This window comes from Dendrobates tinctorius, unplaced genomic scaffold, assembly GCF_039654945.1.
Source record: "Dendrobates tinctorius isolate UK_male_01 unplaced genomic scaffold, ASM3965494v1 ptg000046l, whole genome shotgun sequence".
Classification (NCBI taxonomy): Eukaryota; Metazoa; Chordata; class Amphibia; order Anura; family Dendrobatidae; genus Dendrobates; species Dendrobates tinctorius.
In genome coordinates this window covers 77,764,423-77,788,242 of record NW_027361714.1, presented here as the reverse complement: position 1 = coordinate 77,788,242, position 23,820 = coordinate 77,764,423, and the positions used below count along the sequence as shown (strand labels likewise).

The following is a 23,820-nucleotide window of genomic DNA, read 5'->3' as shown; positions in this document are numbered from 1 at the left end:
AGAGGCTACGCGACCCGGCTCGTCAAACACTTTACGGAAAGAGTCGAGGAAGATGGAGAGTTGGGAGACCAAGGGGTCATCACGCTCCCAGATGGGGTTTACACAGGCCAAAGCCTCACCCTCCAAATGAGAAACGACAAAGGCCACCTTGGCTCTGTCGGTGGGGTACTGTTGAGGCAATAGCTCAAAATGGAGCTGGCATTGATTTAAAAAACCCCTGCACGACTTAGGGTCGCCACCATAACGCAGGGGTTTTACCAAACGGGGCGGCGGATGGGATACCGCAGCCTGGACCGGGGTCGAGGCCACAGATTGCAGAGCAAGGAGACGGTTATCTATAGATGCCATATAGTTCAATATATGGGCCTGGGTGTCTCGCTGCTGAGCCAGCTCCTGTTGGAGGCTGCCCAGCTGGGAGGCAGTCCCAGGATCAGAGGCCTGTAGAGTCGACAAGCGGGACTCCATGGACTTAAGGAAGGACGTTATCCTTGCTTGATTCTCCCATAGGAATAGGAGCTCCTTTTGGGTTGGGGTCGGGGTACCAGCGGGGTCCATGGCCTGACTATACTGTAGGGCTGAAGAGAACCAGAAGTGAACCCGTAGGACAGCGACGTCGAACCTCCTCGGGGCGAGCTGGCCAAGTGGACCACCCCCTATACAGGGAGCGTCTGGGGCAAGCCTCGGAGAGACTATCGCTGCGGAAGCTGATACCCGGCGACAACAGCAGGAGGAAAACCAGAGGTGACCACAAGGACTACGGAAGGACCAGCAGGGGAGGGTTTGTAGACAGGAACGAATTTAGGCTGACGATGGTAGATACTGCAGGAGAGGACTTGAGGCCGGGGTCGGGCGAAGCAGGCACTAGGAGAGAACACAGGGAGAGATTACAAGAAGGTACAGGGGCACAGAGCGCAGGACAGAGTGCTAGGCTGGGAAAGCGCAGGGACGCGTGGACCTGAATCAGCAGTGCTAGACACAATTGATAGTCAGGCACTGGGCAGGAGGCGAGGCTACCTGATATAGGTCTGCAGGCAGCACTTCCGGGTCAGGGTCGGCCAGGTGGTGGAGCAGCAGCAGCAACAGAGGAGATGAGTGGCAGGATCACTGGCGCGCAGTGCGCAGGCGCACCCGATGGGCATGGAAGGCCGGTTGCAGCGGCGGCAGAGAAGGAGCAGGATGGCGCGTGCGCACCTCGGGAGCGCGCCGGGTGAGGTGAGTGCGCCGGTGTTCGGGAGGAGGGGCAGAGGATGCAGCCGCGGGAGGCGTGACAGAAGCAGCGGGGAGCGTGGCAGCGGGTGGCGTGACAGTATGTATGTATGTGTGTGTGTGTGTATGTCCGGGATAGGCATCTGCACCGTCGCAGCTACAGCCACAAAATTTGGCACAGTCACACGTCTGGACCCCGAGAGCGTCCTATGCTATGTTGTGAGGCGAAATTTAAACCCCGCGCGTTCCAATTCACCTGTCTACATACTGGGGAAAAAGTGTGTGCGCATCAAGCCCTGCCTCTCATTATGATGTCACAATGGTTGCCATGGCGACACTGATGTCATCATAGGTTGCAAGCCCTGCCGCTCATTATGATGTCATAATGGTTGACTATGGGATGGGGGATGTGTGATGGGTATATGGGCACTGGACTATGGGATGGAGGATATGTATGATGGGTATATGGGCATGGGACTATGGGATGGAGGATGTGTGATGGGTATATGGGCACTTGACTATGAGATGAAGGATGTGTGATGGGTATATGGGAACTCAACTATGGGATGGATGATATGTATGATGGGTATATGGGCACAGGCCTATGGGTTGGTGGATATGTATGATGAGTATATGGGCACGGGACTATGGGATGGAGGATGTGTGATGGGTATATGGGCACTGGACTATGGGATGGAGGATATGTATGACAGGTATATGGGCACGGGACTATGGGATGGCGGATATGTATGATGGGTATATGGGCACTGGACTATTGGACGGAGGATATGTATGATGGGTATATGGGCATGGGACTATGAGTTGAAGGATGTGTGATGGGTATATGGGCACTCGTCTAATATATAAAGCTCAATGTGGGTGTGTATGTGTGTGTGTGTGTGTATGTCCGGGATTGGCATCCGCACCGTCGCAGCTACAGCCACAACATTTGGCACAGTCACTCGTCTGGACCCCGAGAGTGTCTTAGGCTATGCTGTGAGGCAAAATTTTAACCCTGCGCGTTCCAATTCTCCAAACAATTTTGCCCCTATCTACATAATGGGGAAAAAGTGTGTGTGTATCAAGCCCCGTCCCTCATTATGTTGTCATAATGGTTGCCTTGGCGACGCTTATGTCATCATAGGTTGTCACCCTTGCCCCTCATTATGATGTCATAATGCTTGCCATGGCGATGCTAATGTCATAATAGGTTGCAATGTTGAAGATGCTGTCACAATGGTTGCCATGGTGACGATGTCTTAATAAGTTGCAATGGTGACGGTTATGTCATAACGGTTGCCATGGTGATGATGATGTCATAATGGGTATATGGGCACGGGACTATGGGATGGAGGATGTGTGATGGGTATATGGGCAGTGGACTATGGGATAGAGGATATGTATGACAGGTATATGGGCACGGGCCTATGGGATGGAGGATATGTATGATGGGTATATGGGCATGGGACTATGGGATGGAGGATAATTATAATTATATTATAATTATATGTTATTAATGTTATAATATATATTATAACCACAGTTAGTTACTATGCCCGGGCAGCGCCGGGCTCTTCAGCTAGTTGATAATAAACAATGCCTTTTCCAACATGATGGAGCACCATGTCACAAGGCAGAAGTGATTAGTATCTGGCTTGGTGAACAAAACATTGAAATTTTTGGTCCATAGCCAGGAAACGCCCTAGGTCTCAATGACATTGAAAATCTGTGGTCAATTCTCAAAAAGTGGATGGACAAATATAAAAAGATAAATTGTGATAAACTCCAAGCACTGATTAGACAAGAATGGGCTGTAATCTGTCAGGATTTGGCCTGGAAGCTGATATCCAGCATGTCAGGGCAAATGGCAGAAGTTTTGAAAATAAGAATGAACACTGTAAATATTGAGGCTTCGCATAAATTTGACATTTCAGTCAAAGTTTTATACTTTTATAACATGCTTATAATTGTATGTCAATAACCATAGAAACGTGATTGAAAAATCTAAAAACACTGAAACAACAAACAATGTGAAAACCAAAATGTTTCATTCTCAAAATTTTTGGCCATGAGTGTACATTATGGAGGTATACAAACAGTAATTCCTTAATGTCTTATTTGTAAAATTTACTCGCACCCGCACTAAAGAAAAAACATAACCACTTTGTAGTAAACAATATATTGCATTTAAAACAGACAATTACGTTACATTTGCTGCTTATTTTGCAGTAGCAACACAAATCGGGAAGAAGCGGTATTACAGCGGAAAACTGCAGCAAGTGCACCTCCGCCACCAAGTGAGGAGGCCGTGTCTAGTAGTTCTGATGATGACTCTGGAACAGATAAGGAGGATGAAGGAGCTGTGTCTCAGCGATCTACACCTGTAAAAATTACAGACGTCGGTGACAACTCCAAAACAGCAGAGGTAACTTGGAAATGATAGAACCAGCTAACTTTAGCAATGATGCCGGTGTCCTTACTTTATGCACTCAATAAATTGTGCAATAGAGAATAATTGCCTAAAAACTTTGCATGCAAAAAAACATTGGGACCTCTGTGGCGTATATTAATAAAGCACCGTCATTGTGAAGCAGTGTTTTTCATCATTTGTATGTGAGGCATTATGAAAACATTGTTTATTAGGTAAGGTTATGGTGGTATGGATGTTTTTAAATGTTAACCCTTATTTATTTGTGCAAAGTACCTAATTTCTAATGGTATCCCTTCTTATCTCAAAAATGCATTAGAGTACTAAGTTATGAAGTTATAAATAGGTTCAAATTTGTTTTTGGGTTTCTCTGTCCTTTAGTGTTCTACATATGTGTATTTACCATTTTTTTTAGACCTCTGTAAGGATTAAATGAATTGTCCACTAGTAGCATAACCTCTTCTCAATCTCTACCATTTCATCCATGTAAGATAACCTATACTCGCCTATAGCACCTGCGCATTCCAATGATGTCGTTGCCTGGTCTCCCGGAGCTCGCATGACATTGGCTAGAGCAGGGTTCCCCAACTCCAGTCCTCAAGGCCCACCAACAGATCATGTTTTCAGGATTTCCCTTGTATTGTACAGGTTATGCATTATCACCTGGGCAATACTAAGGAAATCCTGAAAACATGACCTGTTGGTGGACCTTGAGGACTTGAGTTGGGGAACCCTGGGCTAGAGGGTTCGTGTGACAAATCAATTAGCAGCCACTTTGTTCTCCCTTCCTGTGAACTACACTGATAGCTGGGACAAGTGAGAACTTTTGCAGCTCTCTGACTTCCTTCTAATGTTAGTATTGAGTGAAGTGACCGCTGATTAGCTGCAAGGCTTGCATGACATAACCATGTCAAGCGAGCTCCAGAAGAACAGTTGCTAACATTGCTGTGGTTATTTTACACAGGGGAAATATAGTGATTGGGAAGTGTTTGTCTGAGTAATGGACAAACCGTTTAATATTTTAGGTATGCACTAGAGCAGCTAAACAGCTCTAAACTGTGAATATTATTCCCAGAATCTCTTCCCATTGTAAGGCCAGAGACCCTGATTCCAGCGATGTATCATTTACTGGGCTGCTACTGTTATTTTGGTAATAGTACAGAAAATAGGATTTATAGACCCATTTCAATATATATCAAGATGCTAGTAAATCTTAGGGGAACCACAAATAAGTCATATCCTGACCATTACCACCAAGTAGAATAATGAGTAGTATATACTAAAGTTACCGTATCTCACATTAAATTTACTGATCCAAACAAATAAACAAGCAGCCAAAAAATTTTTTTAAAGCTACTTAAAAACCCATAATACACAGATATAGGGCAGTGTGATTACAGGTTAGTTAGAAACACATTGTTGTTAAAGATAGCACTCTGAATAATAGAATAGCAAGTCTAGGTACTTATTTATAGCTACAAAGACTACCAATAGCCATCATAGTATATAGTTCCTTACAAAAGGCAACACCAAACTAAGGTAGTATTACAGCACATATAATGGTGCCCAAAATCAGATTTAATCTTGCATGCCAATACAGCCCCTAATCACAGAAGTAACCATTGGTGGAGGGCAACTAAACAAAATCTAATATTATTCAATACCACTAATACCAACACAACCCTAAATATGGCATAGTTTAGGAATAAAGAGGATCCATTGCAAGAGAATATATTTAAAAACCACCAAATTTTAATTCAAATTATTAAAATGGTATAAAATGCAAGCAGGTTAAAAAAGCGTGACACATGCAAATTATTTGATCATAGTCAGAATCAACATTATGGGAATTGTCTAATATAATCACCAAAACAGTACTAACCTAGCACTCCTCTCTCTCAGAAACAAATATAAGTAAATCTGTTAGGCGTCAGGTTTCTGCGTCTGCTCTGCAGGAATCCAGAGCCTCACATCCTAAGTCTCCTGCTGTCTATCTACTGCAGAGAAAATTACTTTGCAGCAGACCGCTCCAGAGACTAAGTTCCTCTGTTCTCCTACTGGGCATGCTCACGAGGCGATCTCCCATTGGAGATCAGGAGTCATGTGCCCATGTCCTGCTCCAGATCTCATTGGTCCATCTCAGAGATCTGGAAGGTCCCGCATGGCTATAAAAAGCGCGCATGACCATTCGGCCATGTGCTAGTATAGACTATACTTGCTATGTGTGAATGGTGACGGATGTATGATTCTGGTGACTGACTCATTTGAAACCCCTTCCCTCTGATATTACGCATGTGGATAGGGAATTAGTTCAGTAGTCAGCGCCAGTCAGTGGCAAGCCTTAGACCACTGTGCACACCGCACCTCTGCGCTAGCGTCCGACATTTTGCCTGCTTTGTAGCTGTGTCGTCCAGCGGCAGTGTCCTACGCCGCGCTGCAGTTGCAGCCCTTCTTGGCGCTCGCAGTAGCGACGCCGCACACACGGTAGATCTAGATGGACGCAGCTCCTCTGTCTTAGGTCCTGCTCCTGTGACCTGACACCATGTGTGCATTTACCTGAGGCCTGTGACACTAACAGGCTCAACGTTTTTGTATGTTTTTGTTGCGGCGCCTCTGTGTGTGAACAGAGCCCGCTCTGCGCACTTCGGGTGAAGTTGAACTCGTGCGGATTATACTGCCTTATTGCTCGTCTGTCATTACCTAGCAGCTTTGTAACACCTACTGCACGGTGGACCCCGAGCGGCGAACGCACTTTATTATTTATTTTTATTTAGTGCGTTCCACCGTTCCTAACATTATACTAGCGCCAGGGTCTGGCTAGTAATGGCAGATCAGCAGCATCTCTTACAGTGCATTCGCCAGCTAGAGGGCCAGCTGGCTACTCTTGAGAGTGTTATTACAGCGGTGAAGTCTTCGGAGGCTGCTGTACAGGCGATCGCAGAGGCGGTTTCACGTATGTCCACGTCCTCCCCTGCGCCGACAGTTTCCTCCCTCCCGTTGCCCGATAAATTTTCTGGCGATGGCGCCTCCTGCAGGGGTTTCATGAGCCAGTGCTCTATCCAGCTGGAGTTACTGTCTGCGCGATTCCCTACGGAACGGGCTAAGGTGGGGTTTATTGTTTCCCTTCTGTCGGGGAGGGCGTTGGAGTGGGCCACGCCACTGTGGGAGCGTGGTGACCCTGAGGTTCGGACCACTGCTCAGTTCTTAATATCTATCAAGCAGGTTTTCCTGGGACCACGGGTCACGTACGATACCTCTCTTCAGCTCCTTGAATTAACTCAGGGATCCCTCTAGGTCAGCCAGTATGCCGTTCATTTTCGGACACTGGCTTCCGAGCTGGAGTGGTCTGATAAAGCCCTCATCCCTGTGTTTTGGAGAGGTTTAGCTGAGCATGTTAAGGATGCTCTATCTACCAGAGAGGTTCCTGCAAGTCTGGAGGAGCTGATTGCCATTGCCACCCACATTGATCTCCGTTTTTCGGAGCGCAGGCTGGAGCGTGCTCAATCCAGACGGAGGGTTACTCCGGCTCCCAACCTCTTTGAACCTCTGGAACCACCTGAGCCAGAGTGTTCACTCCCAGAGCCCATGGAGGTGTCTCGCGCCAGTCTTGAGGCGCATCCGGCACTAAGCTCCACTTGAGGCTACCACTGTCAGCACTCTGTTCCCCAGGATAACGGTGCCCCGCAATGGCCAAACTCTGTGCTGCCGGGCAAGACCTTTGTCCCCCCTCGCCTTTGGCCGAAGGTTCTCGCGTGGGCACACGCGTCCAGGGCGGGTGGTCATTGTGGCTACATGCAGACCACAAAACTCCTGGCAGGGTCTTATTGGTGGCCGCACAGGGCTCGGGACATTAAAAAATATATTCAGGCATGCGCCTCATGTGCTCGGGTTAGCCTCCTTAAACAGAGAGTGGAGACGTCCGCCGACACCGCGGCGTTCCACTTCAACTTATGCTCTGGGAGGTTTTCCCGCTCCCGTTGTCTCCTACGTGTACCTTCTTAAACCTGGCGATCTTGCCACCTCTGATGCCTTCCATGTGTCCCGGTTTTCCGTGTCACCTACCAGGACATCAGACTTGCCTTCGGACAAGTCTGAGGCCTATGCCTCTGATGGGCACAAGGTGGTGGATTGGAAGGCTCAGAGGGGAGGGGGCCCTAGGAGGGGGGGTAATGTTAGGTGTCAGGTTTCTGCGTCTGCTCTGCAGGAATTCAGATCCTGCGGTCTCCTGCTGTCTATCTACTGCAGAGAAGATTACTTTGCAGCAGACCGCTCCAGAGACTAAGTTCCTCTGTGCTCCTACTGGGCATGCTCATGAGACGATCTCCCATTGGAGATCGGGAGTCATGTGCCCAGGTCCTGCTCCAGATCTCATTGGTCCATCTCGGAGATCTGGAAGGTCCCGCACGGCTATAAATAGCGCGCATGACCGTTCGGCCATGCGCTAGTATAGACTATACTTGCTATGTGTGAATGGTAATGGATGTATGATTCTGGTGACTGACTTATTAAGAAACCCCTTCTCTCTGATATTACACATGTGGATAGGGAATTAGTTCAGTAGTCAGCGCCAGTCAGTAGCAAGCCTTAGGCCACTGTGCACACCGCACCTCTGCGCTAGCGTCCGACATTGCGCCTGCTTTGTAGCTGTGTCGTCCAACGGCAGTGTCCTACGCCGCGCTGCAGTTGCAGCCCTTCTTGGCGCTCGCAGTAATGACGCCGCACACACGGTAGGTCTAGATGGACGCAGCTCCTCTGTCTTAGGTCCTGCTCCTGTGACCTGATACCGTGTGTGCATTTACCTGAGGCCTGTGACACTAACAGGCTCAGTGTTTTTGTATGTTTTTGTTGCAGCGCCTCTGTGTGTGAACAGAGCCTGCTCTGCACACTTCGGGTGAAGTTGAACCCGTGCGCATTATACCGCCATATTGCTCTTCTGTAATTACCTAGCAGTGGTGTAGCACCTACTGCACGGTGGACCCCGAGCGGTGAACACACTTTATTATTTATTTTTATTTGGTGCGTTCTGCCGTTCCTAACAAAATCAACTGCTTTACTTTATAAAGTGCATGTGCTTATATCAGAAAGCTTTGAAAAAACCCATAAACTGAAGCGAAAGTGATGTCTGTTACAGTGCAAGGAAGACACAGGTTAAACCTAAATGGATAGAAGTACTTACAAAAGTGCCCAGTGCTTATGAGGTAGATTGCAACGTGTCACCACCCCGATAATGCCGTTTTGCCATATTCTTCTTCTAAAAGGGCACCCCTTTTTGAAGAAGCATATGGCGAAACGGTGTGGATCGTTGCTGTTTTGTGGTTGTGTGAGCTACAAAGGCACAGGAAACTTGGTCAAAGTTGAAGGAAAGATGAATGCAGCACGGTATCAGCAAATACTAGAGGCAAATTTGCAATCAGCCCAGAAGCTGGCATGGGATGTACTTGGACGTTGCAACATGATCCAAAACACAAGGCCAAGTTTACCTGTTATTGGCTACAACAGAACAAAGTGAAGGTTCTGGAGTGGTCATCTCAGTCTCCTGACCTCAATATCATTCCTCCTCTCTGGGGAGATCTCAAGCGTGCAGTTCATGCTAAATAGCCCAGCTATATACAGGAACTGGAGGCTTTTTGCCAAGAACAGTGGGCAGCTTTACCATCTGAGAAAATAAAGAACCTCATCCACAACTACCACAAAAGACTTCAAGCTGTCATTGATGTTAGAGGGGGCAATACACGGTATTAAGAAATGGGGTATGTGAACTTTTGATCAGGGTCATTTGGCTTTCTTCTGGCGACTCAACCATGCAGCCCGTTTTTCAAGTGCCTCCTTATTGTGCATCTTGAAATAGCCACACTGCTAGTTTTCAGAGAGTCCAGTATTTCAGCTGATTTTATTTCTGGGTTTTTCTTTGCATCCCAAACAATTTTCCTAACATTGTGGAGTGCCCTGCCCGACGCGTGTCACCACCACAAGGTGGCTTCGTCAGGGGCTGGCGGTGGCGACACGCGTCGGGCAGGGCACTCCACAAGCTCCCCCATATGTAAGAGTGTTATTAGGACATTGTGGGCAGCATTATTTGTGTATCCTCTGTAGAGAATTTTTGTGTTTCTATCTCTGATGCCGCATGACATGGTTCTCATTCACTTTGGTTCCACTTCAACCTGTCCCTGTATTTCTATTTACATTGCTGTAGCAGTATTGTTGGACAAGGTTTGAGTCCATATCCTTTGATACACAGACAATTTTCAAGTTATTACCAGTGGTATGTATTGAATTGTGCATGCTTTGAATCACTGTTATTGTGGTTTTTGATGGGGGATTTTGATATTTAGGTCCTTCTGACTTAACTATTACCTTTTGATATATACTGCTCTCCTGAGGTTACTTTCATTATTCATACACCATGTTTTACTGCCTAATCATTTTTTCAGGTGTATGGGGGATGTCTTTCTGGCTTTATTAGGAGCCTTGTGTATGATCTGTCATGTGTTATGACTTTTAATTGTTTTTATACTTGTGTTGTCAATGGTTGTCCAATAAAAATTATTACACTTTTTTGGTGATCCCTGCTTTTTTTGGTCAGTAGCTTTTCTACTTGTATATGGGTACTATTTTCTTGCTGACTGCAGGAGGATCCCAATATTGTATTTGGTGGTGCCCTCCTTTGTTTCATTATTAACTTCTATGCATGTTATCAAGCCAAAATCACCAGGGTATGTAAACGTTTGATAATGGTCATTTGGATATTTTGGGTTGTCATTATGATTTAAAAAGAGAAAAAACAGTAGTTTGATAATAAATGGCTTCACCCAACCACTAACCATGAGTGGAGAAAAAGTTTTGGTGTTATCATTCATATTCTCTGAAAAAAGGCCAAGAAAGCAAAAATTCTGCTTGGGTATGTAAACTTTTGAGCACAACTGTATATCCTTTTTATACACCGGAGCCCAAAATTGTACACACTATTCTCAGTGTGGCGGCGCTAGTGACTTGTATAGAGGCAAAACTACCTTCTATGCCTCTTTAACCCCCTTCTGACATCAGACGTACTATCCCGTCCATGGGACCCGGACCCCTATGCCCATGGACGGGATAGTACATTTAGCACAATCAGCTGCGCTCACAGGGGGAGCGCAGTTGATCGCGGCCGGGTGTCAGCTGATTATCACAGCTGACACCCGGCACTATGTGTCAGGGGCGGTCATGGACCACCCCCGACACGTTAACCCCTTGCACTACGCGATCAAACAAGATCGCGGTGTACTGGGGGTTAAAGGGAAGCATCGGCAGGGAGGGGGCTCCCTCCGTGCTTCCCTGAGCCCCCCACAGCAGCGCAATGTACAGCGCTGCTGTGGGGGGGGGCTCCTTCCCTGCAGGTCCCCGGATCCAAGATGGTGACGGGGACCTTCGGGGGCCTGCAGGGAGCTGGCTTCCTCAGTACCTGCAAAGCGCAGGCATGAGGAAGTCTGATTCTATGCCTGTGACAGATCAGCGATCTGTCACAGTGATCTGTGATGTGACAGATCAGCGATCTGTCACATGACAGCTATGTCCCCCCTGGGACAATGTAATAAAGTTAAAAAAAAAAAAAAAAAAAGTAAAAATAATTTTTAAAAAATCGCTAAATAAATTAAAAAAAAAAAAAAATTTCCTAATAAATTCATTTTTTGGAAATAAAAAAAAAACAATAAAAGTTCACATATTTGGTATCGCCGCGTCCATAACGACCTGCCCTATAAAACGATCCCATTTGTTAACCCCTTTAGCGAACCCCTTAAAAAATAAAAATAAAAAACTAAGCAAAAAATAATGATTTATTATCATACCGCCGAACAAAAAGTGCAATAACGCGTGATCAAAAAGACACATAAATATCCATGGTACCGCTGAAAACGTCATCTTATCCTGCAAAAAACAAGCTGCCATACAGCATCATCAGCGAAAAAATAAAAAAGTTATAGCTCGCAGAATAAAGCGATGCAAAAATAATAATTTTTTATATAAAATTGTTTTCATTGCATAAAAGCGCCAAAACATAAAAAAAGGCAAATGAGGTATTGCTGTAAAAAAGACAAATGAGGTATTGCTGTAACCATACTGACCCGATGTCACGCGGGGCTTAGGACAACTAAGGCAGAAATACCCGGGGCCCCTGTGGTGTCCCTTTCACTAGGGGAAACCCTGTCTGACCCTCAACTTAGGGTTTTTGCTGAAGGTGCAAATGCCTGAGCCTCCACCCTTTCCTTATCTCCTGCTCAGCCCTGCACTTAACCCTCCGCCCTCCACCCAGTGAGGAGACACACCACCAAAGCCCCCACACAAATAAAGACAGACCGGGAGAACTTAAACTGCACTGCGCCGCACACACACAGGAATATACAGTAATGTGAACAGGGCACAACTAAACACAAATATGGGAAGGAGAAAGGATAACGACGGATCATACGCCACCAGATACGAATCTCTCTCTCTGCAACACCTCCACTCCAGACCGGAACCACTTGGTATGAAACACAAGCTATAATCGGCGACGCCCATAGGCCAGCACGACTATTTAATGACCGTGGGCGTGACCAAACATCCAACCTGATCTTCAGCTAGATTAACCCTCGATAGCCTGAGAAACTCAAGCCGGCGCCACTGAGGCTATAGTGGACGGAGGTGGAACTACCTCTGCCTGACGGACGCTGTGGTGTGAATAGCGTCCGACATGACAGTACCCCGTCTTCTACGAGGGACCCCAGGGCCCTCAAGACTCATAGGACCCGGCTTGTCCGGATGACGACGGTGAAAAGAACTGACCAGCCGATCTGCATGTATGTCCAAGGCTGGTACCCAAGACCTCTCCTCCGGACCATACCCCCGCCAGTGTACCAAATACTGAAGAGTACGGCGCACTACTCGAGAGTCCACTACGTTGGAGACCTCAAACTCTAAATCGCCATCCACCATGACTGGAGGTGGCATCGGCGTCGTGTCCACAGAGCCTACCACCTTTTTCAATAAAGCCCTGTGAAACACGTTCACGTTGTGTATCTTGTATACTGCAGGGAGTTCCAACCGATAAGCAACTGGGTTAATGATGGCAGCAATCTTAAAAGGCCCAATAAACCTTGGACCCAATTTTAAAGATGGAATTTTGAGTTTTATATTTTTAGTCGCTAACCACACCCATTCACCCACACACAGGTCCGGACCTGGCACGCGTCTACTGTCAGCCACCCGCTTGTACCTTGCACTCATGCTCAACAATCGCTGTTTCACCCTCCTCCAGACCGATGATAATTGAGCTCCTAGCTGGTCCTCCTCCGGGACGCCCCCCGAGTCACCCTGACGTAAGATACAAAATTGAGGATGTTGACCGTAAACACAAAAGAACGGAGACTCTCCCGATGACTCTTGACGGTGATTATTTAACGCAAACTCGGCCAGAGGAAGGAAAGTAGACCACTCCTCTTGGTTGTCGGACACAAAGCATCGTAAATACTGCTCCAGATTTTGGTTCATGCGCTCAGTTTGACCATTTGACTGTGGATGAAACGCCGATGAATGTGACAACTTGATCCCCAAACGTGAGCAAAAAGCTTTCCAAAACCTCGCAACAAATTGAGTTCCCCTATCAGATACTATGTCCGACGGAACTTCGTGGAGTCTGACCACCTCCTGCACAAACACCTGAGCCAACGTCTTCGCATTGGGCAAGGAGGGCAATGAGACAAAATGCGCCATCTTTGAAAATCGGTCAACCACCACCAGGATGACCGTGTTCCCCGCCGAGACTGGCAAGTCAGTGATAAAATCCATGGAGATTTCTGTCCATGGCCTATTAGGTACCCCCAGAGGCTGTAGCGTGCCAGCAGGACGGGCTCGGGGCGACTTGGCCCTGGCACACGTGATGCAAGCTGCCACGTACGAGACCACGTCCTGCCGGATTTTGGGCCACCAGAAACGACGCGATACCAGCTCCAAGGTGCCCTTAACCCCTGGATGACCAGCCAGTACTGAGTCGTGATGTTCCCTCAACACCTTAAGATGAAGATGAAGGGGTACAAATGATTTGTTGGCGGAAAGTCCTGGCGGTACCTCCTCTTGGGCCTCGGCAATCTCCGCCTCTACCTCAGTCGTGAGAGCCGAAACCACTACACCTTCCTGGAGGATGGGTACCGGCTCTTCCCGAGGTTCTACCCCCGGAAAACACCTGGACAAGGCATCCGCCTTGGTGTTTTTAGCCCCGGGACGGTAAGTCACCAGAAAATTGAAACGTGTAAAGAACAATGCCCAGCGGGCCTGCCTAGGAGACAGACGCTTGGCCGACTCCAGATAGAGCAGGTTCTTATGGTCAGTGATGACTGTGACCTGGTGAGCCGCCCCCTCCAAGAAGTGTCGCCATTCCTCAAAAGCCAATTTGATGGCCAACAACTCCCTGTTGCCGATATCATAATTCCGTTCGGCCGGCGACAGCTTCTTGGAGAAGTAGGCGCATGGATGCATATCGCCCAAAGATGAGCCCTATGACAGTACTGCCCCCACTCCCACCTCAGACGCATCAACCTCCACCACAAAAGGTTTAGACACGTCCGGTTGCACCAGAATGGGGGCTGAAGCAAAACTGTTCTTCAGACGCTCAAATGCACGTATCGCCACCTCAGACCAGCTAGTCAGATCGGTACCTTTTTTTGTCATGTCCGTGACCGTTTTTGCTATAGTAGGAAAGTGTTTTATAAATTTCCTATAATAATTAGCAAACCCAAGGAACCACTGGAGCGCTTTCAGATTATCAGGCTTTTCCCATTGTAGCACCGCTTGCACCTTAGCGGTGTCCATTTTAAACCCTGCGGCGGATACAATATATCCCAAAAATGGCAACTCCTGAACAAAAAATAAGCATTTTTCCAGCTTAGCATAGAGCTTATTCTCACGGAGCAACTGTAACACCTGCCTGACATGCTCTAAATGAATGTCCCGGTCGCTCGAATAAATGAGGATATCATCCAGGTATACAATCACAAATTTCCCCAGGACATGAGCAAACACGTCATTAATAAAATGTTGGAAAACAGCAGGCGCGGTTGTCAACCCAAATGGCATAACCAGGCTCTCAAAATGACCCTCAGGAGTGTTAAAGGCCGTCTTCCACTCATCCCCCTGACGCACCCTTATGAGGTTATACGCCCCCCTGAGGTCAAGCTTGGAAAACCTCTTTGCCCCCGCCACCTGGTTGAACAAATCAGGGATCAAAGGCATAGGGTATGGATCACGGATCGTAATCTGGTTTAACTCCCGGAAATCCAGACACGGCCGTAACCCCCCATCTTTCTTCTTAATGAAGAAAAACCCCGCTGCTACAGGCGAGGACGAAGGCCGGATGTGTCCTTTGCTCAGACTCTCCGCGATGTAGTCTTTCAGAGCTTGTCTCTCTGGACCAGAAATATTAAACATCCTGGCCTTAGGTAATTTGGCCCCGGGTTTTAACCTAATCGCACAGTCATAGGCTCTATGTGGAGGCATTTCTGAGCAACCCTTCTCAGAGAAAACATCCGCGAAATCCTGCAAAGCCTCCGGAAGGCTGGGCGTCACGGCGGACACACATGTGGCCAAGCAATTGTCCTGGCAAAAACCACTCCATTGGACTATGTCCTGAGTTTTCCAATCAATCACTGGGTTGTGCCTGGACAACCATGGAAAACCCAAGACCATTTGTGCTGGGAGATTACGGAGGACCCTACATGTAACCCACTCCGAATGTAGGACCCCAATGTGGAGTTTCACCTCAGCCACAAACTCCGTAATCTCCCCCTGAGGGAGGGGAGCGGCATTAATGGTAACCACCTGAATAGGATGAGGGAGTTTTTCGATCTTAAACCCGGCAGTGCGTGCAAACTCCTCATCTATGAGATTGGTGGCGAAACCGCTATCCACAAACACTGATATTGGTAGCTCTCTGCCCGCGATAATAACCTTGGCAGGGAGCATACATTGAGATACCATCATGGAGGATATGCATACGCTCAGTTGGGTTTCCTCCATGCCCACTGAGCTTAGTAGTTTTCCGCCGGTGTGACCTTCTTCGGTAGCACAGGACAAGCGTTAACATAATGATTCCTTTTACCACAGTAAAAACATGCTCCGGGCTTCGTGAACCCAGGGACGCGACGCTTAACCTGTGACACCCCCGCAATTTGCATAGGTTCAGTGGGCTCACCTGCAGCAACCACACTTGCACCCCTGCTTTCCCCCAGGGGTAGCGTCTCCTGTGCCCCCTGATGCAAACGGCGATCAATACGTATAACCAAACTCATGGCAGACTCCAACGATGCAGGAGTCTCATACATCAGGAGGGCCTGTTTAACTCTTCCTGAAACCCCATGAATAAACTGACTCCGCAGCGCTGGGTCGTTCCACTGTGTGTCTACTGCCCAACGGCGAAATTCGGAGCAATAGTCTTCCGCCATACGTTCCCCCTGACGGAGGGCGCGGATTTTAGATTCTGCTAGAGCTAATCTGTCGGGATCATCATAAATGAGCCCGAGTGCAGAGAAAAGATTATCGACAGAATGAAATGTAGCAGAGTCAGCTGGTAAGGAAAATGCCCATGCTTGGGGGTCCCCACTCAGTAATGATAACACCAGGCCCACCCGCTGAGCCTCGTTACCTGAGGAGATCGGGCGCATGCGGAAGTATAACTTGCAGGCCTCCCGAAATATGACAAATTTGCTGCGTTCCCCTGAGAATCGTTCTGGCAGCGGGATCTTCGGCTCTGCACCGACACCTGCAGATGCCGTTTGCACCTTCGCTACTACCAGGCCCTGCTGCTGAACTGCCCCTTTCAACTCGGAGACCTGTAAGGACAGCGCCGCCAACTGGCGGGTTATGGAATCCATGGGATCCATGGACTCCTGAAAAATGTGGGCCGATTATAATATCACGCGGGGCTTAGGACAACTAAGGCAGAAATACCCGGGGCCCCTGTGGTGTCCCTTTCACTAGGGGAAACCCTGTCTGACCCTCAACTCAGGGTTTTTGCTGAAGGTGCAAATGCCTGAGCCTCCACCCTTTCCTTATCTCCTGCTCAGCCCTGCACTTAACCCTCCACCCTCCACCCAGTGAGGAGACACACCACCAAAGCCCCCACACAAATAAAGACAGACAGGAAGAACTTAAACTGCACTGCGCCGCACATACACAGGAATATACAGTAATGTGAACAGGGCACAACTAAACACAAATATGGGAAGGAGAAAGGATAACGACGGATCATACGCCACCAGATACGAATCTCTCTCTCTGCAACACCTCCACTCCAGACCGGAACCACTTGGTATGAAACACAAGCTATAATCGGCGACGCCCATAGGCCAGCACGACTATTTAAAGACCGTGGGCGTGACCAAACATCCAACCTGATCTTCAGCTAGATTAACCCTCGATAGCCTGAGAAACTCAAGCCGGCGCCACTGAGGCTATAGTGGACGGAGGTGGAACTATCTCTGCCTGACGGACGCTGTGGTGTGAATAGCGTCCGACATGACAGTACCCCGTCTTCTACGAGGGACCCCAGGGCCCTCAAGACTCATAGGACCCGGCTTGTCCGGATGACGACGGTGAAAAGAACTGACCAGCCGATCTGCATGTATGTCCAAGGCTGGTACCCAAGACCTCTCCTCCGGACCATACCCCCACCAGTGTACCAAATACTGAAGAGTACGGCGCACTACTCGAGAGTCCACTACGTTGGAGACCTCAAACTCTAAATCGCCATCCACCATGACTGGAGGTGGCATCGGCGTCGTGTCCACAGAGCCTACCACCTTTTTCGATAAAGCCCTGTGAAACACGTTGTGTATCTTGTATACTGAAGGGAGTTCCAACCGATAAGCAACTGGGTTAATGATGGCAGCAATCTTAAAAGGCCCAATAAACCTTGGACCCAATTTTAAAGATGGAATTTTGAGTTTTATATTTTTAGTCGCTAACCACACCCATTCACCCACACACAGGTCCGGACCTGGCACACGTCTGTCAGCCACCCGCTTGTACCTCGCACTCATGCTCAACAATCGCTGTTTCACCCTCCTCCAGACCGATGATAATTGAGCTCCTAGCTGGTCCTCCTCCGGGACGCCCCCCGAGTCACCCTGACGTAAGGTACAAAATTGAGGATGTTGACCGTAAACACAAAAGAACGGAGACTCTCCCGATGACTCTTGACGGTGATTATTTAACGCAAACTCGGCCAGAGGAAGGAAAGTAGACCACTCCTCTTGGTTGTCGGACACAAAGCATCGTAAATACTGCTCCAGATTTTGGTTCATGCGCTCAATTTGACCATTTGACTGTGGATGAAACGCCGATGAATGTGACAACTTGATCCCCAAACGTGAGCAAAAAGCTTTCCAAAACCTCGCAACAAATTGAGTTCCCCTATCAGATACTATGTCCGACGGAACTTCGTGGAGTCTGACCACCTCCTGCACAAACACCTGAGCCAACGTCTTCGCATTGGGCAAGGAGGGCAATGAGACAAAATGCGCCATCTTTGAAAATCGGTCAACCACCACCAGGATGACCGTGTTCCCCGCCGAGACTGGCAAGTCAGTGATAAAATCCATGGAGATTTCTGTCCATGGCCTATTAGGTACCCCCAGAGGCTGTAGCGTGCCAGCAGGACGGGCTCGGGGCGACTTGGCCCTGGCACACGTGATGCAAGCTGCCACGTACGAGACCACGTCCTGCCGGATTTTGGGCCACCAGAAACGACGCGATACCAGCTCCAAGGTGCCCTTAACCCCTGGATGACCAGCCAGTACTGAGTCGTGATGTTCCCTCAACACCTTAAGATGAAGATGAAGGGGTACAAATGATTTGTTGGCGGGAAGTCCTGGCGGTACCTCCTCTTGGGCCTCGGCAATCTCCGCCTCTACCTCAGTCGTGAGAGCCGAAACCACTACACCTTCCTGGAGGATGGGTACCGGCTCTTCCCGAGGTTCTACCCCCGGAAAACACCTGGACAAGGCATCCGCCTTGGTGTTTTTAGCCCCGGGACGGTAAGTCACCAGAAAATTGAAACGTGTAAAGAACAATGCCCAGCGGGCCTGCCTACGAGACAGACGCTTGGCCGACTCCAGATAGAGCAGGTTCTTATGGTCAGTGATGACTGTGACCTGGTGAGCCGCCCCCTCCAAGAAGTGTCGCCATTCCTCAAAAGCCAATTTGATGGCCAACAACTCCCTGTTGCCGATATCATAATTCCGTTCGGCCGGCGACAGCTTCTTGGAGAAGTAGGCGCATGGATGCATATCGCCCAAAGATGAGCCCTGTGACAGTACTGCCCCCACTCCCACCTCAGACGCATCAACCTCCACCACAAAAGGTTTAGACACGTCCGGTTGCACCAGAATGGGGGCTGAAGCAAAACTGTTCTTCAGACGCTCAAATGCACGTATCGCCACCTCAGACCAGCTAGTCAGATCGGTACCTTTTTTTGTCATGTCCGTGAGCGGTTTGGCTATAGTAGAAAAGTGTTTTATAAATTTCCTATAATAATTAGCAAACCCAAGGAACCACTGGAGCGCTTTCAGATTATCAGGCCTTTCCCATTGTAGCACCGCTTGCACCTTAGCGGTGTCCATTTTAAACCCTGCGGCGGATACAATATATCCCAAAAATGGCAACTCCTGAACAAAAAATAAGCATTTTTCCAGCTTAGCATAGAGCTTATTCTCACGGAGCAACTGTAACACCTGCCTGACATGCTCTAAATGAATGTCCCGGTCGCTCGAATAAATGAGGATATCATCCAGGTATACAATCACAAATTTCCCCAGGACATGAGCAAACACGTCATTAATAAAATGTTGGAAAACAGCAGGCGCGGTTGTCAACCCAAATGGCATAACCAGGCTCTCAAAATGACCCTCAGGAGTGTTAAAGGCCGTCTTCCACTCATCCCCCTGACGGACCCTTATGAGGTTATACGCCCCCCTGAGGTCAAGCTTGGAAAACCTCTTTGCCCCCGCCACCTGGTTGAACAAATCAGGGATCAAAGGCATAGGGTATGGATCACGGATCGTAATCTGGTTTAACTCCCGGAAATCCAGACACGGCCGTAACCCCCCATCTTTCTTCTTAATGAAGAAAAACCCCGCTGCTACAGGCGAGGACGAAGGCCGGATGTGTCCTTTGCTCAGACTCTCCGCGATGTAGTCTTTCAGAGCTTGTCTCTCTGGACCAGAAATATTAAACATCCTGGCCTTAGGTAATTTGGCCCCGGGTTTTAACCTAATCGCACAGTCATAGGCTCTATGTGGAGGCATTTCTGAGCAACCCTTCTCAGAGAAAACATCCGCGAAATCCTGCAAAGCCTCCGGAAGGCTGGGCGTCACGGCGGACACACATGTGGCCAAGCAATTGTCCTGGCAAAAACCACTCCATTGGACTATGTCCTGAGTTTTCCAATCAATCACTGGGTTGTGCCTGGACAACCATGGAAAACCCAAGACCATTTGTGCTGGGAGATTACGGAGGACCCTACATGTAACCCACTCCGAATGTAGGACCCCAATGTGGAGTTTCACCTCAGCCACAAACTCCGTAATCTCCCCCTGAGGGAGGGGAGTGGCATTAATGGTAACCACCTGAATAGGATGAGGGAGTTTTTCGATCTTAAACCCGGCAGTGCGTGCAAACTCCTCATCTATGAGATTGGTGGCGGAACCGCTATCCACAAACACTGATATTGGTAGCTCTCTGCCCGCGATAATAACCTTGGCAGGGAGCATACATTGAGATACCATCATGGAGGATATGCATACGCTCAGTTGGGTTTCCTCCATGCCCACTGAGCTTAGTAGTTTTCCGCCGGTGTGACCTTCTTCGGTAGCACAGGACAAGCGTTAACATAATGATTCCTTTTACCACAGTAAAAACATGCTCCGGGCTTCGTGAACCCAGGGACGCGACGCTTAACCTGTGACACCCCCGCAATTTGCATAGGTTCAGTGGGCTCACCTGCAGCAACCACACTTGCACCCCTGCTTTCCCCCAGGGGTAGCGTCTCCTGTGCCCCCTGATGCAAACGGCGATCAATACGTATAACCAAACTCATGGCAGACTCCAACGATGCAGGAGTCTCATACATCAGGAGGGCCTGTTTAACTCTTCCTGAAACCCCATGAATAAACTGACTCCGCAGCGCTGGGTCGTTCCACTGTGTGTCTACTGCCCAACGGCGAAATTCGGAGCAATAGTCTTCCGCCATACGTTCCCCCTGACGGAGGGCGCGGATTTTAGATTCTGCTAGAGCTAATCTGTCGGGATCATCATAAATGAGCCCGAGTGCAGAGAAAAGATTATCGACAGAATGAAATGTAGCAGAGTCAGCTGGTAAGGAAAATGCCCATGCTTGGGGGTCCCCACTCAGTAATGATAACACCAGGCCCACCCGCTGAGCCTCATTACCTGAGGAGACCGGGCGCATGCGGAAGTATAACTTGCAGGCCTCCCGAAATATGACAAATTTGCTGCGTTCCCCTGAGAATCGTTCTGGCAGCGGGATCTTCGGCTCTGCACCGACACCTGCAGATGCCGTTTGCACCTTCGCTACTACCAGGCCCTGCTGCTGAACTGCCCCTTTCAACTCAGAGACCTGTAAGGACAGCGCCGCCAACTGGCGGGTTATGGAATCCATGGGATCCATGGACTCCTGAAAAATGTGGGCCGATTATAATGTCACGCGGGGCTTAGGACAACTAAGGCAGAAATACCCGGGGCCCCTGTGGTGTCCCTTTCACTAGGGGAAACCCTGTCTGACCCTCAACTCAGGGTTTTTGCTGAAGGTGCAAATGCCTGAGCCTCCACCCTTTCCATATCTCCTGCTCAGCCCTGCACTTAACCCTCCACCCTCCACCCAGTGAGGAGACACACCACCAAAGCCCCCACACAAATAAAGACAGACAGGGAGAACTTAAACTGCACTGCGCCGCACACACACAGGAATATACAGTAATGTGAACAGGGCACAACTAAACACAAATATGGGAAGGAGAAAGGATAACGACGGATCATACGCCACCAGATACGAATCTCTCTCTCTGCAACACCTCCACTCCAGACCGGAACCACTTGGTATGAAACACAAGCTATAATCGGCGACGCCCATAGGCCAGCACGACTATTTAAAGACCGTGGGCGTGACCAAACATCCAACCTGATCTTCAGCTAGATTAACCCTCGATAGCCTGAGAAACGCAAGCCGGCGCCACTGAGGCTATAGTGGACGGAGGTGGAACTACCTCTGCCTGCCGGACGCTGTGGTGTGAATAGCGTCCGACATGACACCCGAAGAATAAAACCGCCTTATCAATTTTACTGCACGCGGAACGGTGTAAACGCACCCCCCAAAAGAAATTCTTGAAATGCTGGTTTTTGTTCATTCTGCGTCCCAAAAATCGGAATAAAAAGCGATCAAAAAATGTCACGCGCCCGAAAATGGTACCAATAAAAACGTCAACTCATCCCGCAAAAAATAAGACCTCACGTGACTCTGTGGGTCAAAATATGGAAAAATTATAGGTCTCAAAATGTGGTGATGCAAAATCTATTTTTACAATAAAAAGCGTCTTTTAGCGTGTGACAGCTGCCAAAAATAAAAACCTGCCATAAATAGTAAATCAAACCCCCCATTATCACCCCATTAGTTAGGGAAAAATAGTAAAATCTAAAAAAAAATGTATTTATTTCCATTTTCCCATTAGGGTTAGGGCTAGGTTTACAGCTAGTGGTGTGTTGGGGTTAGAGTTGGAATTAGAATTGGGGGGTTTCCACTGTTTGGGCACCTCAGGGGCTCTCCAAACGCAACATGGCGTCTGATCTCAATTCCAGCCAATTCTGCGTTGAAAAAGTCAAATGGTGCTCCTTCCCTTCCAACTTCTGCCATGCGCCCAAACAGTGGTTTACCCCCACATATGGGGTATCAGCCTACTCAGGACAAATTGCACAACAACTTTTGGGGTCCAATTTCTCCTGTTACCCTTAGGAAAATAAAAAATAGGGGGCAAAAATATCATTTTTGTGGAAAAAAATATGATTTTTTTATTTTCACGCCCGGACGTTATAAACTTCTGTGAAGCACTTGGGGGTTCAAGTGCTCCACACACATCTAGATAAGTTTCTTAGGGGATCTAGTTTCCAAAATGGTGTCACTTGTAGGGGGTTTCCACTATTTAGGTACATCAGGAGCTCTCCAAAGGCAACATGACACCAGCAGACCATTCCATCAAAGTCTGCTTTCCAAAACGTCACTACTTCCCTTCCGAGCCCTGACGAAAGCCCATACAGTAGTTTTCTCCCACATATGGGGTATCAGGCTACTCAGGACAAATTGGACAACAACTGTTGGGGTCCAATTTCTCCTGTTACCCTTGGGAAAATAAAAAAATTGGGGACTAAAAGATCATGCTTGTGGAAAAAATATGATTTTTTTATTTTCATGCCTGGGCGTTATAAGCTTCTATGAAGCACTGGGGGGTTCAAAGTGCTCACCACACATCTAGATAAGTTCCTTAGGGGGTCTAGTTCCAAAATGGTGTCATTTGTGGGGGGTTTCCACTGTTTAGGCACATCAGGGGCTTTCCAAACGCGGCATGGCGTCCAATCCCAATTCCAGCCAAAAAAGTCAAATGGCGCTGCTTCCCTTCCGAGCTCTGCCATGCGCCCAAATAGTCGTTTACATCCACAGATGGGGTATCAGCGTACTCAGGACAAATTACACAATAACTTTAGGGTCCTGTTACCCTTGGGAAAATAAAAATTGGGGGTGAAAAGATCATTTTTGTGGAAAAATATGATTTTTTAATTGTCAAGCTCTTGTGAGTTCAAAGTTCTCACCACATATCTAGATAAGTTCCTTGGGGGTCTGGTTTCCAAAATGGGGTCACTTGTGGGGGGTTTCCACTGTTTAGGTACATCAGGGGATCTCCAAACGTGACATGGCGTCCGATCTGAATTCCAGCCAATTTTGCATTGAAAAAGTCAAACGGCGCTCCTTCCCTTCTTAGCTCTGCCATGCGCCGAAACAGTGGTTCCCCCCAACATATCAGGTATCAGCGTACTCAGGACATATTGCACAATAACTTTTGCTGTCTAATTTCTCCTGTTACCCTTTGTAAAATTGGACCTGAAGTAATTTT

General features: G+C 48.3%; 1 protein-coding gene across 2 annotated transcripts in view; it reads left to right on the top strand.

The window, feature by feature from the left end:
• The window catches only part of FIG4 (FIG4 phosphoinositide 5-phosphatase), a 744,221-nt gene that overhangs the window by 570,618 nt on the left and 149,783 nt on the right, over nucleotides 1-23,820 (top strand). Inside the window, exon 21 of one of the 2 annotated variants that reach the window (XM_073576032.1) lies at nucleotides 3,436-3,631. The exons of the other annotated variant lie outside the window; for it this stretch is intronic. Within the exon in view, the coding sequence (XP_073432133.1) occupies nucleotides 3,436-3,631 (196 nt within the window). The remainder of the gene's footprint in view (nucleotides 1-3,435; nucleotides 3,632-23,820) is intronic. 2 annotated transcript variants of the gene reach the window in all.